Source organism: Triticum dicoccoides, chromosome 4A (genome assembly GCF_002162155.2).
Source record: "Triticum dicoccoides isolate Atlit2015 ecotype Zavitan chromosome 4A, WEW_v2.0, whole genome shotgun sequence".
In the NCBI taxonomy this organism is placed as follows: domain Eukaryota; kingdom Viridiplantae; phylum Streptophyta; class Magnoliopsida; order Poales; family Poaceae; genus Triticum; species Triticum dicoccoides.
This window is the reverse complement of record NC_041386.1, coordinates 544,108,677-544,122,753: the sequence shown is the minus strand read 5'-3', so window position 1 is coordinate 544,122,753 and position 14,077 is coordinate 544,108,677. Positions and strand designations below refer to the sequence as shown.

The 14,077-nt window shown below is 50.6% G+C and overlaps 1 protein-coding gene across 1 annotated transcript; it reads left to right on the top strand.

The window, feature by feature from the left end:
• The first annotated feature begins 2,508 nt into the window (after positions 1-2,508).
• LOC119286655 (subtilisin-like protease SBT1.7) lies at positions 2,509-5,444 on the top strand. The gene has a single exon (XM_037566069.1). It carries the CDS (start codon positions 2,696-2,698, stop codon positions 4,988-4,990), a length of 2,295 nt encoding a protein of 764 aa, XP_037421966.1. The 5' UTR covers positions 2,509-2,695; the 3' UTR covers positions 4,991-5,444.
• Positions 5,445-14,077: the final 8,633 nt, after the last annotated feature.

Here is a 14,077-nt window from a genome sequence, read left to right as displayed (position 1 = left end):
TATAACGCACTTTCAGTATTGTATGTCTCTCTCTCCATCTCGATCAACCCAAGAAAGTTGACTCGAACCCATTTCTGTACTAAGAGTAGGTTGATAACCAACTGTGGAGGGCATTCTCCCTAATAAAGCGGATACCTCTGATCCTGCTTGAACAAAACGAAAGATATTATCAGTAAATAAAAGCACGTCTTGCTTATTAACATCTCAGAAATATTCTACCATAGTTAGGGCGGTTAAACCAACTCTCATACGAACTCTTGGTGGTTCATTCATTTGGCTATAGACTAGAGCTACCTTTTGATTCCTTAATATTTTTTTCAATGGTTTAACTTGAAATCCTCTCTTTCTCCGGTATGAACTATTTGAAACTATGTCCGGGAAGTTAAGCAACACTATGGTCATCATGTCAATCAAATGTTCGATAAATCATCTTGAGAGGCCAAAACCTTTGTGAAAGGTCTGAGCCATGCAAAGGTTTGTTGAGGAGAAAGAAGATGACGATGAATGTTATCATAGACGGTACCTCCTACTTGACAGGCACGCCATAATTATTCATCACTGACCCTCCTATATAGCGGTTGGTCATCAATATTTGCTCAAAAGCTATTTGACCTTTTTCCCGCATTGATCAACGAGAATGTAAAACTAATGAACTATTTGAAACTATGTCCAGGAAGTTAAGCAACGCTATGGTCATCACGCTAATCAAGTGTTTGTTCAATAAATCATCCCATAGTCCATTAGCATGTATAACTAATGAACTATTTGAAACTATGTCCACGAAGTTAAGCAGCGCTATGGTCATCCCGCCAATCAAATGTTCGTTCTATAAATCATCCCTAGGGCCATTAGCATGATTAACTACAAAACCATTGTCAAAGGTCCGATGCATGCGAAGGTTCTTCGAAGAGAAAGAAGATGACGATGAATGTTATGACAGACGATACCTCCTACTTGACTGACACGTGATTATTATTCATCACTTATCATCTTATTTACCGGCCAGTCATTGATATTTGCTCAAAAAGAACATGTATCGAGTAATGGCTTCAAGCCCAATAAGAAAATTGATCGGCCCAAATAAGGGCAGGTCAAAAATTTCATCTAAGAAGTCAGGAAACATTACCTAAAGAAAATCATGAAACAACACAGGAAAAAAAAGGGGCAACACAAATCTTGACAAAAAAATCAAAGGTCAGAAAATTGACTTACAAAAATTTAAAATAACATGCAAGTTACACAAATACTGAAGTGTAATGAATTACATGCATTTTTCATGTGTGGCTAAAAAGCATAAACACTATAGAATTGACATTACTTCTAAGGCACTTCCGAGCAAATGCTCTGCAAGCCGTTGGATTGAGGCTCACGAATCTCGATACATTCACTAGGAAGGCCATTGGTAGGGAACGCGCGGACAAAACAAAATCGTTGGATCATTTGATGCGACATGGGGAATGACATTCATGGGGGAACTTTTTTCTGTATATTTACGTTATGACAATTCTTATGTGCAACATTAGAATTTATTTCTTATGCACATGACAAATATCTGAACACATGTGTGGCAATTTCTATTGTACATCAGAACAATTATTTATGTTATAGCATGGAAATTCTCCTCCTTGCATCATGGCAAATCATAGATATTGTGTGACCTCTTTGTGACAACTTTCTCCAGCTATAGGATGGCAAGCTTCGTTTTTTGCCATGTGTGATTCTCTGGTACGCATGGAAAATTCCTGACAACCTTTCAATATTTCTTTTAAACATGACAAATCTTTATACAGTAGCATGACAAATATACCAGTTATAGCACAATAATTTCCGAGTGTTCGCTAGGAGCAGTTTTTAGAGGAAACACTCCCCGATCACACCGTTCGAGCCTCTCGGAGGAACGTTGACCCGTTATTGGGGTGTTAAAGAAACATCACAACCACAACAAAAAGCTGCCCGAAACAGCAGCAAAAACAAAGAGGGGAAAAAAGAAGGGAATGTTTCACGTTTTCACATGGATCCTCCGTCGTTTTAACGAGCGTCGCTCAAGAATCAGAATCCGCCGTCCATAATCCGAAAAGATACATACTCTTACATAATACGGGACGGACAGAGTCCACACATGGTCACTAGCTAAAACTTAGCCGACAGCCGAGGATGCTTTGATTCCTCGTGGAGAGAATCCTCCGGGGCAGACACCGCAACCTCGCGTACACTGAAAGCCTCATCAGGAAAAAAGCAGCAGGCCCGGCAAAGACACAGGGGTCGACCGACTGGCAGCGCCAAAGTCCCAAAGTTGGCGAAGAAAACAAATCCATGTGACCCCCTTCGTCCCGCCCTCCCTCCCTCCCTCCCGTGCCGTGCGTGCGCCCACATATACTTTCTCTGATATTGATATACGGATATCACTCACACTCACCATCTTTTACACTTACCCTCAAGCAATCACTTAACCACACACAAACTTCCTCTCCTCTCCTCTTCTTGTAGCACGCACCAACTGTCCATCTTTCGTCACACTCTTCCTTCCAATCATGTCTTAATCAGTAAGGCTATCGGGTGTATATATATATAACCACGCGTCCTTGTAGCGGCTACGAGCTAGCTCGCTAAGCTTCGTCGTAACACTACCACGGCGGCACCGGATATATATAGCTTCACGCACTGCTGTCGGTGCAGTGACAGCTGACTGGACAGGATGCTGATGAGGCTGCTGCTGGTGGTGGCTCTCGCCGTGGCGGCGGCGGCGGCGGAGCAGCGCGCCACGTACATAGTTCACATGGCCAAGTCTGCCATGCCGGCCGAGTACGCCGACCACGGCGAGTGGTACGGCGCCTCGCTGCGCTCGGTGTCCACGGGTGGTGCCCCGGCTGCCAAGATGCTGTACTCCTACGACACCGTCCTGCATGGCTTCTCGGCGCGGCTCACCGAGCAGGAGGCCAGCGACATGGCGGGCATGGACGGCGTCCTGGCCGTGAACCCCGACACGCGGTACGAGCTGCACACCACGCGGACGCCTGAGTTCCTGGGGCTCGCCGGGAGCGAGGGCCTGTTCCCGCAGTCTGGCACGGGCGGCGACGTCGTCGTCGGGGTGCTCGACACCGGCGTCTGGCCCGAGAGCAAGAGCTACGACGACGCGGGCCTCGGCGAGGTGCCGTCGTCGTGGAAGGGCGCGTGCATGGCCGGCGCGGACTTCAACTCCTCGGCCTGCAACCGGAAGCTCGTCGGCGCGCGGTTCTTCAACCGGGGCTACGAGGCAGCGATGGGGCCCATGGACACCAGCAGGGAGTCGCGCTCCCCGCGCGACGACGACGGGCACGGGACGCACACGTCGTCCACCGCTGCCGGCTCCGCTGTCGCAGACGCTGACCTGTTCGGGTTCGCGTCCGGCACGGCGCGCGGCATGGCGCCCAAGGCGCGCGTGGCCGTGTACAAGGTGTGCTGGCTCGGCGGCTGCTTCAGCTCGGACATCCTCGCCGGCATGGACGCCGCCGTCGACGACGGCTGCGGCGTGCTCTCGCTCTCGCTCGGCGGTGGTTCCGCCGACTACTCGCGCGACAGCGTCGCCATCGGCGCCTTCGCCGCGATGGAGCAGAACGTCGTGGTGTCCTGCTCGGCCGGGAACGCCGGGCCCGGGAGCGCCACGCTCTCCAACGTGGCGCCTTGGATCACCACCGTGGGCGCGGGCACCCTCGACCGCGACTTCCCGGCGTACGTTCAACTCGGGAACGGCAAGAACTACACCGGCGTGTCCCTCTACGCTGGGAAGGCCCCGCCGTCGACCCCGACCCCCCTCGTATACGCGGGCAACGCCTCGAACTCCACCAGCGGAAATCTCTGCATGCCGGGGACCCTCTCGCCGGAGAAGGTGCAAGGGAAGATCGTGGTCTGCGACCGCGGCATCAGCGCGCGCGTCCAGAAAGGCTTCGTAGTGCGCGACGCTGGAGGTGCCGGCATGGTGCTCGCCAACACCGCCGCCAACGGCCAGGAGCTCGTCGCCGATGCCCACCTCCTGCCCGCGACCGGCGTGGGTGAAAAGGAAGGTGCCGCGATAAAGTCTTACATAGCATCCGAGTCCAAGCCGACGGCAACGATTGTGGTCGCCGGGACACAGGTGGACGTGCGTCCCTCACCGTTGGTGGCCGCGTTCTCGTCGCGCGGGCCAAACATGATCACGCCGGAGATCCTGAAGCCGGACATCATCGGGCCGGGGGTGAACATCCTGGCGGCGTGGACCGGCAAGGCAGGGCCAACTGGTCTCGCCGCGGACACGCGGCGCGTCAACTTCAACATCATCTCCGGCACGTCCATGTCGTGCCCGCACGTGAGCGGCCTCGCCGCGCTGCTCCGGAGCGCGCACCCGGAGTGGAGCCCCGCCGCCGTGCGCTCGGCGCTCATGACGACGGCCTACTCCACGTACACCGGCGGGGCCGGGGCGCCCATCCTCGACGCGGCGACCGGCGCGGCCGCCACGCCGTTCGACTACGGCGCCGGGCACGTGGACCCGACCCGCGCGGTGGAGCCGGGGCTGGTGTACGACCTCGGCACCAGCGACTATGTGGACTTCCTGTGCGCGCTCAAGTACACGCCCAACATGATCGCCGCGCTGGCGCGGAACAAGACCTACGGGTGCGCCGCGAACAAGACCTACGCCGTCGCCAACCTCAACTACCCGTCCTTCTCCGTGGCCTACTCCACGGCGAACGGCGAGGCCGGGGACTCCGGCGCCACCACGGTGACGCACACGCGCACGCTCACCAACGTGGGCGCGGCGGGCACGTACAAGGTGGACGCCTCGGTGTCCATGTCCGGCGTGACCGTCGACGTGAAGCCGGCCGAGCTGGAGTTCACGGCGGCCGGCGAGAAGAAGAGCTACACGGTGAGCTTCACGGCGGCCAAGTCGCAGCCGTCGGGCACCGCCGGCTTCGGCCGGCTCGTGTGGTCGGACGGTAAGCACACCGTGGCGAGCCCGATAGCGATAACGTGGACATGACACGACAGGCGCCCAGAACGGCGCAAGCCGGGCGCCAAGCGCCGGCACCGCTGCCGGTGCGGCCAAAGGGTTCAGTGTGTAAAATTTGGGGGATTCGAGGGAGGGAAGGGTGAAAATTTGGACATTTGGTGGTATCTCTCAAATATCTCAATGTGTCAATAAGGCCCAATCATAACTTTTAGATTGTGATTTGGGGGAGAAATGGTGATGATGGAAAGGGATTGGGTGATGGGCATTGCTTTCTTGGAATCAAATTAGCAGTCTTGGCTAGCTTTGGGTAGTTGGATTGGGTCCTGAGTTGGATCAGATTGCAACTTTGCAAGGACAGTTCCACTGTGGACTGATGCAACTTGTAGGGGATGTATCATTAGTCAGCAATCTTCCCTGTAAAATGTACCGTCTAAATTATTCTTTCCTCCATTATCAATGAATGGATTATCTTTTTTAAGATAAATGTGGTTGGTGCTGCGGGAAAGCATAGTTTGAGCTCCATACACTTGGAACTTGTGGCATTGACCTTTTCATTTCTATATTAGACGGCATTATGCATGGATCCTACATGACCGACATCTAACCCTAATCACTGTGCTTTATACCACGAAACAAGATGTGTAAGGTAAAGAGAGGCAGGAGCGGAGCACGGCAGGGAGGGTGTGAAAGTTTTGAAAAGAAAAGAAAAGAAGGCGAATAAAGGCCGCACGGCTGGGCCGCTGGTTCTGGTGTTGAGAAAGGGGGCAAAGCCGAAAGGACCGGATTATTTAGACCTGTCATTCGCTTTGATAAAGGTTGAGATGAAAGCTAGAGCGTCCCCGTGACATCTGCCGCTTAACAATAATAGAGTGGGAAATTAAAGATGGGCGGCAAAGCGAGAAAAATGTCTCTTGGCAATCTTGCGGCATGGGCCCGTTAGTTTTGTTGTTACTGTCTGCTCTAGCAAGTCTGTGTGTCTATTGCCTGCCTTCTAGAAATGCATCTCGTGTGTGGATGTTGAGGACCTCGGACAAAATATCGGGATGGCAATCGGCGTCGGGGTTGTCTTGTACTTCATTCATTCACGTACTAAATCAGTAAATCAGTGACAATTAATATGAAACTACTTCCTCCGTTCTTAAATGTAAGTCTTTTTAAAGATTTCAATAAGGACTACATACGGATGTATGTAGATATATTTTAGAGTACAGATTTATCTATTTTGCTCCATATGTAGTCCGTATTGAAATGTCTAAAAAGACTTATATTTAGGAACGAAGGGAGTATGTACTAGTGGTTTTTCTTTTGAAAGAAAAGCCTATTTGCACTTTTTTTAGGATTCTAAGTGTTATATCTTTGAGTAGATGTTGAAGCAGAAAATCGAGAGGCTCATCCTCTCAAGACAAAAATTAAGTTTAAATCATAAGCATGGCTCGCTAAAATATATGCCAAATCGTTAGATAACCGGCGGAAATAGTGAAATCAAACATGTGGTATTTCATGTGCTAACTAGAAACAGTGCCGCATAGTAGCTAAGTATGGTGCTCTAATATCAACTTCTCCCTTCCAAGCTTCAACAATTTCTAAACAGTCGGACTCCATGACCACCTTGGAGCATCCCATGCGATGAACCAGACCAAGGCCACACCGTAAGGCTAGCGCCTCCGCTGAAGCTGTGTCATGAGCGTGCACAGAAGTCTTTGCTGTACCCACCACAACTTGCTCATGAGAATCAGGGATGACCTCATGTATCGAAAAAACTGAGCTTGTTTGTGGTTTGACACTCACTCCCTTTGCTTCTCTACGCTCCCACCATATATACCATGCTCCTACGGCCACCGTCTCTTGTAAACCAGGGTGAACAAGTACACATAATTTTTGTTTCAGCCATCTTAGGATTTCCTATAGCACCACCCCGAACGGTCAACAACTAGTGCTCATTCCAAGAGCTTCCTAAACTCCCTGCGCTCGAGTACAATTGAAAAGCAGATGTCGAATGTCTCAGCTCCTTGTTGGCAAATCGGGCATTGGGGCGACATTAATATGTCGGTGTGCAAGGACTCACATTCCTCGTATAACCCCCTCGCCCCCTCCAAAGAACACATCACACCTGGTATAACCCACATCTTGACCTTGCTAGGTACTTGCAAATTCCAAAGAGCAGGCCAAAACAAATTTGTCTCTGAAGTTCCTTTTGTACAAGTCACTTATGATGCATATTGATGCTCCCACTCTTTGTAATAAGCTGACCGTACCGAAAGTACAAAGGATCTAGTCCTATGCCAAGCCAAGAAATTCTCCAGTACGTATTCCGACAACGAAATTCTCAAAATTCTCTTTGTGTCTACCAGAAGGAAGATAATGTGGATTAGTTCCTCGTCCCAAGTCCCCATATAGGGGTCAATGAGCTCATCAACAGTTCTCAACAAAATGTTTCCTTTCCTTGTGTAACAACTCGAGCCATCTGAGGGAGTCCTGGATTAGGGGGTGTTCGGGTAGCCGGACTATACCTTCAGCCGGACTCCTGGACTATGAAGATACAAGATTGAAGACTTCGTCTCGTGTCCGGATGGGACTTTCCTTGGCGTGGAAGGCAAGCTTGGCGATGCGGATATTCAAGATCTCCTATCGTTGTAATCGACTTTGTGTAACCCTAACCCTCTCCGGTGTCTATATAAACCGGAGGGTTTTAGTCCGTAGGAAAACATACACATCAACAATCATACCATAGGCTAGCTTATAGGGTTTAGCCTCTCTTATCTCGTGGTAGATCTACTCTTGTACTGTCCATATCATCAATATTAATGAAGCAGGACGTAGGATTTTACCTCCATCAAGAGGGCCCGAACCTGGGTAAAACTTCGTGTTCCTTGCCTCCTGTTACCATCCGGCCTAGACGCACAGTTCGGGACCCCCTACCCGAGATTCGCCGGTTTTGACACCGACATTGGTGCTTTCATTGAGAGTTCCTCTGTGTCGTCACTTTTAGGCCCGATGGCTCCTTCGATCATCAACAACGATGCAGTCCAGGGTGAGACTTTTCTCCCCGGACAGATCTTCGTCTTTGGTGGCTTCGCACTACGGGCCAATTCGCTTGGCCACCTTGAGCAGATCGAAAGCTACGCCCCTGGCCATCAGGTCAGGTTTGAAAGCCTAAACTACATGGCTGACATCCGCGGGGACTTGATTTTCGACGGATTCGAGCCACAGCCAAGCGCGCCGCACTATCTCGATGGGCATGATATAGCTCTGCCGCCGAACAGCGTCTTGGAGGCCGCACACGCATCGGTTCCGACCATTGATTCGGAGCCTACTGCGTCGATCAAGGATCAGCGGTTGGACGCTGCCTCAGGGGCTGCGATCTCAGAGGCGATCGAGCCGAACTCCAGCCCCGCACTCCGCATGGCCCGTGACTCCGAGGAGCCGGATTCCTCTCCGAACTCCGAGCCCCCCGCGCCCCTGCCGATCGAATCCGATTGGGCGCCGATAATGGAGTTCACTGCCGCGGACATCTTTCAGCACTCGCCCTTCGGCGACATCCTGAATTCTCTAAAGTCTCTCTCTTTATCAGGAGAGCCCTGGCCGGACTACGGTCAGCAAGGTTGGGATACGGACGATGAAGAAATTCAAAACCCACCCACCACCCACTTTGTAGCCACTATCGACGACTTAACCGACATGCTCGACTTCGACTCCGAAGACATCGACGGCATGGACGACGATGCAGGAGACGAACAAGAACCAGCACCTGTAGGGCGCTGGAAGGCCACCTCATCATATGACATATATATGGTGGACACTCCAAAGGATGGAGATGGCGATGGAACAGCGGGGGACGATACCTCTAAGAAACAGCCCAAGCACCGGCGTCAGCGGCGCCGCTCTAAATCCCGCCAAAGCAAAAACGGTGATTCCGGCACAGGAGGACCGAAGGATAGCGCCGAAGAACACCCCCTCCAGCAAGACTCGGCACAGGAGGACAGAGAAGCCAGCCCTCACGAGAGGGCGGCGGACCAAGAGGTTGAGGACGATAATTATACGCCTCCCTCCGAAGACGAAGCAAGCCTCAACGATGACGAGTTCGTCGTGCCAGAGGATCCCGCCGAACAAGAGCGTTTTAAACGCAGGCTTATGGCCACGGCAAGCAGCCTCAAGAAAAAGCAGCAACAGCTTAGAGCTGATCAGGATTTGCTAGCTGTCAGATGGACTGAAGTTCTTGCGGCCGAAGAGTATGAACTCGAACACCCCTCCAAGAGTTACCCAAAGCGCAGGCTGCTACCCCGACTAGAGGAGGAAGCACCTACATCATCAGCGCATGACATGGCCGACCGGCCACCTCGTGGCCGCGACAGAGAGGCTTCTCGGCCCTCCACTCAAGCCATGCCCCGGCGCCGCGTCAAGCATACTAAGGCACGGGAAAATGCGCCCGACCTGCGCGACATACTGGAGGACAAGGCAAGGCAATCAAGATCGATCTACAGATCGCGCAGGCACCCCACGGCACTTGACGGTGATCGTCACTCTGGATGCAATGAATCCGGCCGGGCCGAACTCAACAGACAAAGCTCCTTCGAGCTGCGTCGTGATATAGCCCAATATAGAGGCGCCGCACACCCACTATGCTTCACAGATGAAGTAATGGATCATAAAATCCCCGAGGGCTTCAAACCCGTAAACATCCAATCGTACGATGGCACAACAGATCCTGCGGTATGGATCGAGGATTATCTCCTTCATATCCACATGGCCTGCGGTGATGATCTACACGCCATCAAATACCTCCACTCAAACTTAAGGGACCGGCCCGGCATTGGCTTAACAGCTTGCCAGCAGACTCAATCGGTTCTTGGGAGGACCTGGAAGCCGCATTCCTCGACAACTTCCAGGGCACTTATATGCGACCACCAGACGCCGATGACCTAAGCCACATAATTCAGCAGCCAGAGGAATCGACCAGGCAATTCTGGACACGGTTCTTAACAAAGAAAAACTAGATAGTCGACTGTCCGGACGCAGAGGCCTTAGCGGCCTTCAAGCATAATATCCATGACGAGTGGCTTGCCCGGCACCTGGGACAGGAAAAGCCGAAACCTATGGCAGCCCTCACGACACTCATGACCCACTTTTGTGCGGGAGAAGACAGCTGGCTAGCTCGCAGCAACAATTTAACCAAGAACCCTGGTAATTCGAATACCAAGGACAAAAGCGACAGGTCGCGTCGGAACAAACAAAAGCTCCGCGTTAACAGCGACAGCAACGAGGATACGGCAGTTCATGTCGGATTCCGAGGCTACAAATCCGGTCAACGGAAAAAGTCATTCAAAAGAAATACTCAGGGCCCGTCCAGTTTGGACCGGATACTCGACCGCTTTGCCAGATACTGTTGGAAATATGCCCTAGAGGCAATAATAAAATCATTATTATTATATTTCCTTGTTCATGATAATTGTCGTTATTTATGCTATAATTGTGTTATCCGGAAATCGTAATACATGTGTGAATAATAGACACCAACATGTCCCTAGTAAGCCTCTAGTTGACTAGCTCGTTGATCAACAGATAGTCATGGTTTCCTGACTATGGACATTGGATGTCATTGATAACGAGATCACATCATTAGGAGAATGATGTGATGGACAAGACCCAATCCTAAACATAGCATAAGATCGTATAGTTCGTTTGCTAGAGTTTTCCAATGTCAAGTATCTTTTCCTTGGACCATGAGATCGTGTAACTCCCGGATACCGTAGGAGTGCTTTGGGTGTGCCAAACGTCACAACGTAACTGGGTGACTATAAAGGTATACTACGGGTATCTCCGAAAGTGTCTGTTGGGTTGACACGGATCAAGACTGGGATTTGTCACTCCGTATGACGGAGAGGTATCACTGGGCCCACTCGGTAATGCATCATCATAATGAGCTCAAAGTGACCAAGTGTCTGGTCATGGGATCATGCATTACGGTACGAGTAAAGTGACTTGCCGGTAACGAGATTGAACGAGGTATTGGGATACCGACGATCGGATCTCGGGCAAGTAACATACCGATTGACGCAGGGAATTGTATGCGGGGTTGCTTGAATCCTCGACATCGTGGTTCATCCGATGAGATCATCGAGGAGCATGTGGGAGCCAACATGGGTATTCAGATCCTGCTGTTGGTTATTGGCCGGAGAGTCATCTCGGTCATGTCTACATGTCTCCCGAACCCATAGGGTCTACACACTTAAGGTTCGGTGACGCTAGGGTTGTAGGGATATGTATATGCAGTAACCCGAATGTTGTTCGGAGTCCCGGATGAGATCCCGGACGTCATGAGGAGTTCCGGAATGGTCCGGAGGTAAACAATTATATATATGAAGTGCTATTTCGGGCATCGGGACAAGTTTCGGGGTCACCGGTATTGTACCGGGACCACCGGAAGGGTCCCGGGGGTCCACCGGGTGGGGCCACCTTCCCCAGGGGGCCACATGGGCTGTAGGGGGTGCGCCTTGGCCTATATGGGCCAAGGGCACCAGCCCCAAGAGGCCCATGCACCTAGGGTTCAAGGAAGGGAAGAGTCCCAAAGGGGGAAGGCACCTCCTAGGTGCCTTCGGGAGGAGGGATTCCTCCCTTGGCCGCACCCCCCCTAGGAGATTGGATCTCCTAGGGCCTGCGCCCCCCCCCCCTTGGACTCCCTATATATATTGGGGAAAGGAGGGCCTCTCGAAACACGCTTTTGGTGCCTCCCTCTCCCTCTCCAACACATCCTCCTCCTCCATAGTGCTTAGCGAAGCCCTGCCGGAGTACTGCAGCTCCATCACCACCACGCCGTTGTGCTGCTGCTAGAGCCATATCCCTCAACCTCTCCTTCCCCCTTGCTGGATCAAGAAGAAGGAGATGTTACGCTGACCGTATGTGTGTTGAATACGGAGGTGCCGTCCGTTCGGCGCTAGGATCTCCGGTGATTTGGATCACATCGAGTACGACTTCCTCATCCCCGTTCTTTGAACGCTTCCGCGCGTGATCTACAAAGGTATGTAGATGCAATCCAATCACTCGTTGCTAGATGAACTCATAGATGGATCTTGGTGAAACCGTAGGAAAATTTTTGTTTTCTGCAACATTCCCTAACAGTGGCATCATGAGCTAGGTCTATGCGTAGTTCTCTTGCACGAGTAGAACACAATTTGTTGTGGGCGTTGATGTTGACAACTTTCTTGCCGCTACTAGTCTTATCTTGCTTCAATGGTATTGCGGGATGAAGCGGCCCGGACCAACCTTACACGTACGCTTAGTGAGACCGGTTCCACCGACTAACATGCACAAGTTGCATAAGGTGGCTGGCGGGTGTCTGTCTCTCCCACTTTAGTTGGAGCGGATTCGATGAAAAGGGTCCTTAGGAAGGGTAAATAGAAGTTGACAAATCACGTTGTGGCTTTCACGTAGGTAAGAAAACGTTCTTGCTAGAACCCTTTTTCAGCCACGTAAAACTTGCAACAACAATTAGAGGACGACTAACTTGTTTTTGCAGCAAGTGTTCTGTGATGTGATATGGCCAAAGTTGTGATGAATGATGAATGATATATATGTGATGTATGAGATGTTCATGCTATTGTAATAGGAATCACGACTTGCATGTCGATGAGTATGACAACCGGCAGGAGCCATAGGAGTTGTCTTTATTTTTTGTATGACCTGCGTGTCATTGAGAAACACCATGTAAATTACTTTACTTTATTGCTAAACGCGTTAGCCATAGTAGTAGAAGTAATAGTTGGCGAGCAACTTCATGGAGACACGATGATGGAGATCATGATGATGGAGATCATGGTGTCATGCCGGTGACAAGATGATCATGGAGCTCCAAGATGGAGATCAAAGGAGCTATGTGATATTGGCCATATCATGTCACTATTATTATTTGATTGCATGTGATGTTTATCATGTTTTTGCATCTTGTTTGCTTAGAACGACGGTAGTAAATAAGATGATCCCTCATAATAATTTCAAGAAAGTGTCCCCCCTAACTGTGCACCATTGCGACAGTTCGTTGTTTCGAAGCACCACGTGATGATCGGGTGTGATAGATTCCAACGTTCACATACAACGGGTGTAAGACATATTTACACATGCAAACACTTAGGTTGACTTGACGAGCCTAGCATGTACAGACATGGCCTCGGAACACAGAAGACCGAAAGGTCGAGCATGAGTCGTATAGAAGATACGATCAACATGAAGATGTTCACCGACGTTGACTAGTCCGTCTCACGTGATGATCGGACACGGCCTAGTTAACTCGGATCATGTTATACTTAGATTACAGGAGGGATGTCTATCTAAGTGGGAGTTCATTGAATAATTTGATTAGATGAACTTAATTATCATGAACTTAGTCTAAATTATTTACAATATGTCTTGTAGATCAAATGGCCAACGTAGTCCTCAACTTCAACGCGTTCCTAGAGAAAACCAAGCTGAAAGACGATGGCAGCAACTACACGGACTGGGTCCGGAACCTGAGGATCATCCTCATAGCTACCAAGAAAGATTATGTCCTACAAGCACCGCTGGGTGACGCACCTGTTCTCCCTGCAGAACAAGACATTATGAACGCTTGGCAGGCACGTACCGATGACTACTCCCTCGTTCAGTGCGGCATGCTTTACAGCTTAGAGCCGGGGCTCCAAAAGCGTTTTGAGAGACACGGAGCATATGAGATGTTCGAAGAGCTGAAAATGGTTTTCCAAACCCATGCCCGGGTCGAGAGATATGAAGTCTCTGACAAGTTCTTCAGCTGTAAGATGGAGGAAAACAGTTCTGTCAGTGAGCACATACTCACTATGTCTGGGTTGCATAACCGCTTGACTCAGCTGGGAGTTAATCTCCCGGATGACGCGGTCATTGACAGAATCCTTCTGTCGCTTCCACCGAGCTACAAGAGCTTTGTGATGAACTTCAATATGCAGGGGATGGAAAAGACCATTCCTGAAGTATTTGTAATGCTGAAATCAGCAGAGGTAGAAGTCAAAAAGGAACATCAAGTGTTGATGGTGAATAAAACCACTAAGTTCAAGAAGGGCAAGGGTAAGAAAGCCTTCAAGAAGGACGGCAAGGGAGTTGCCACGCCCGGCA

What these genes read in the sequence shown, in the direction of transcription:
- LOC119286655 (XM_037566069.1), top strand. Translation starts at nt 2,696, where the DNA reads ATGCTGATGAGGCTGCTGCTGGTGGTGGCTCTCGCCGTGGCGGCGGCG.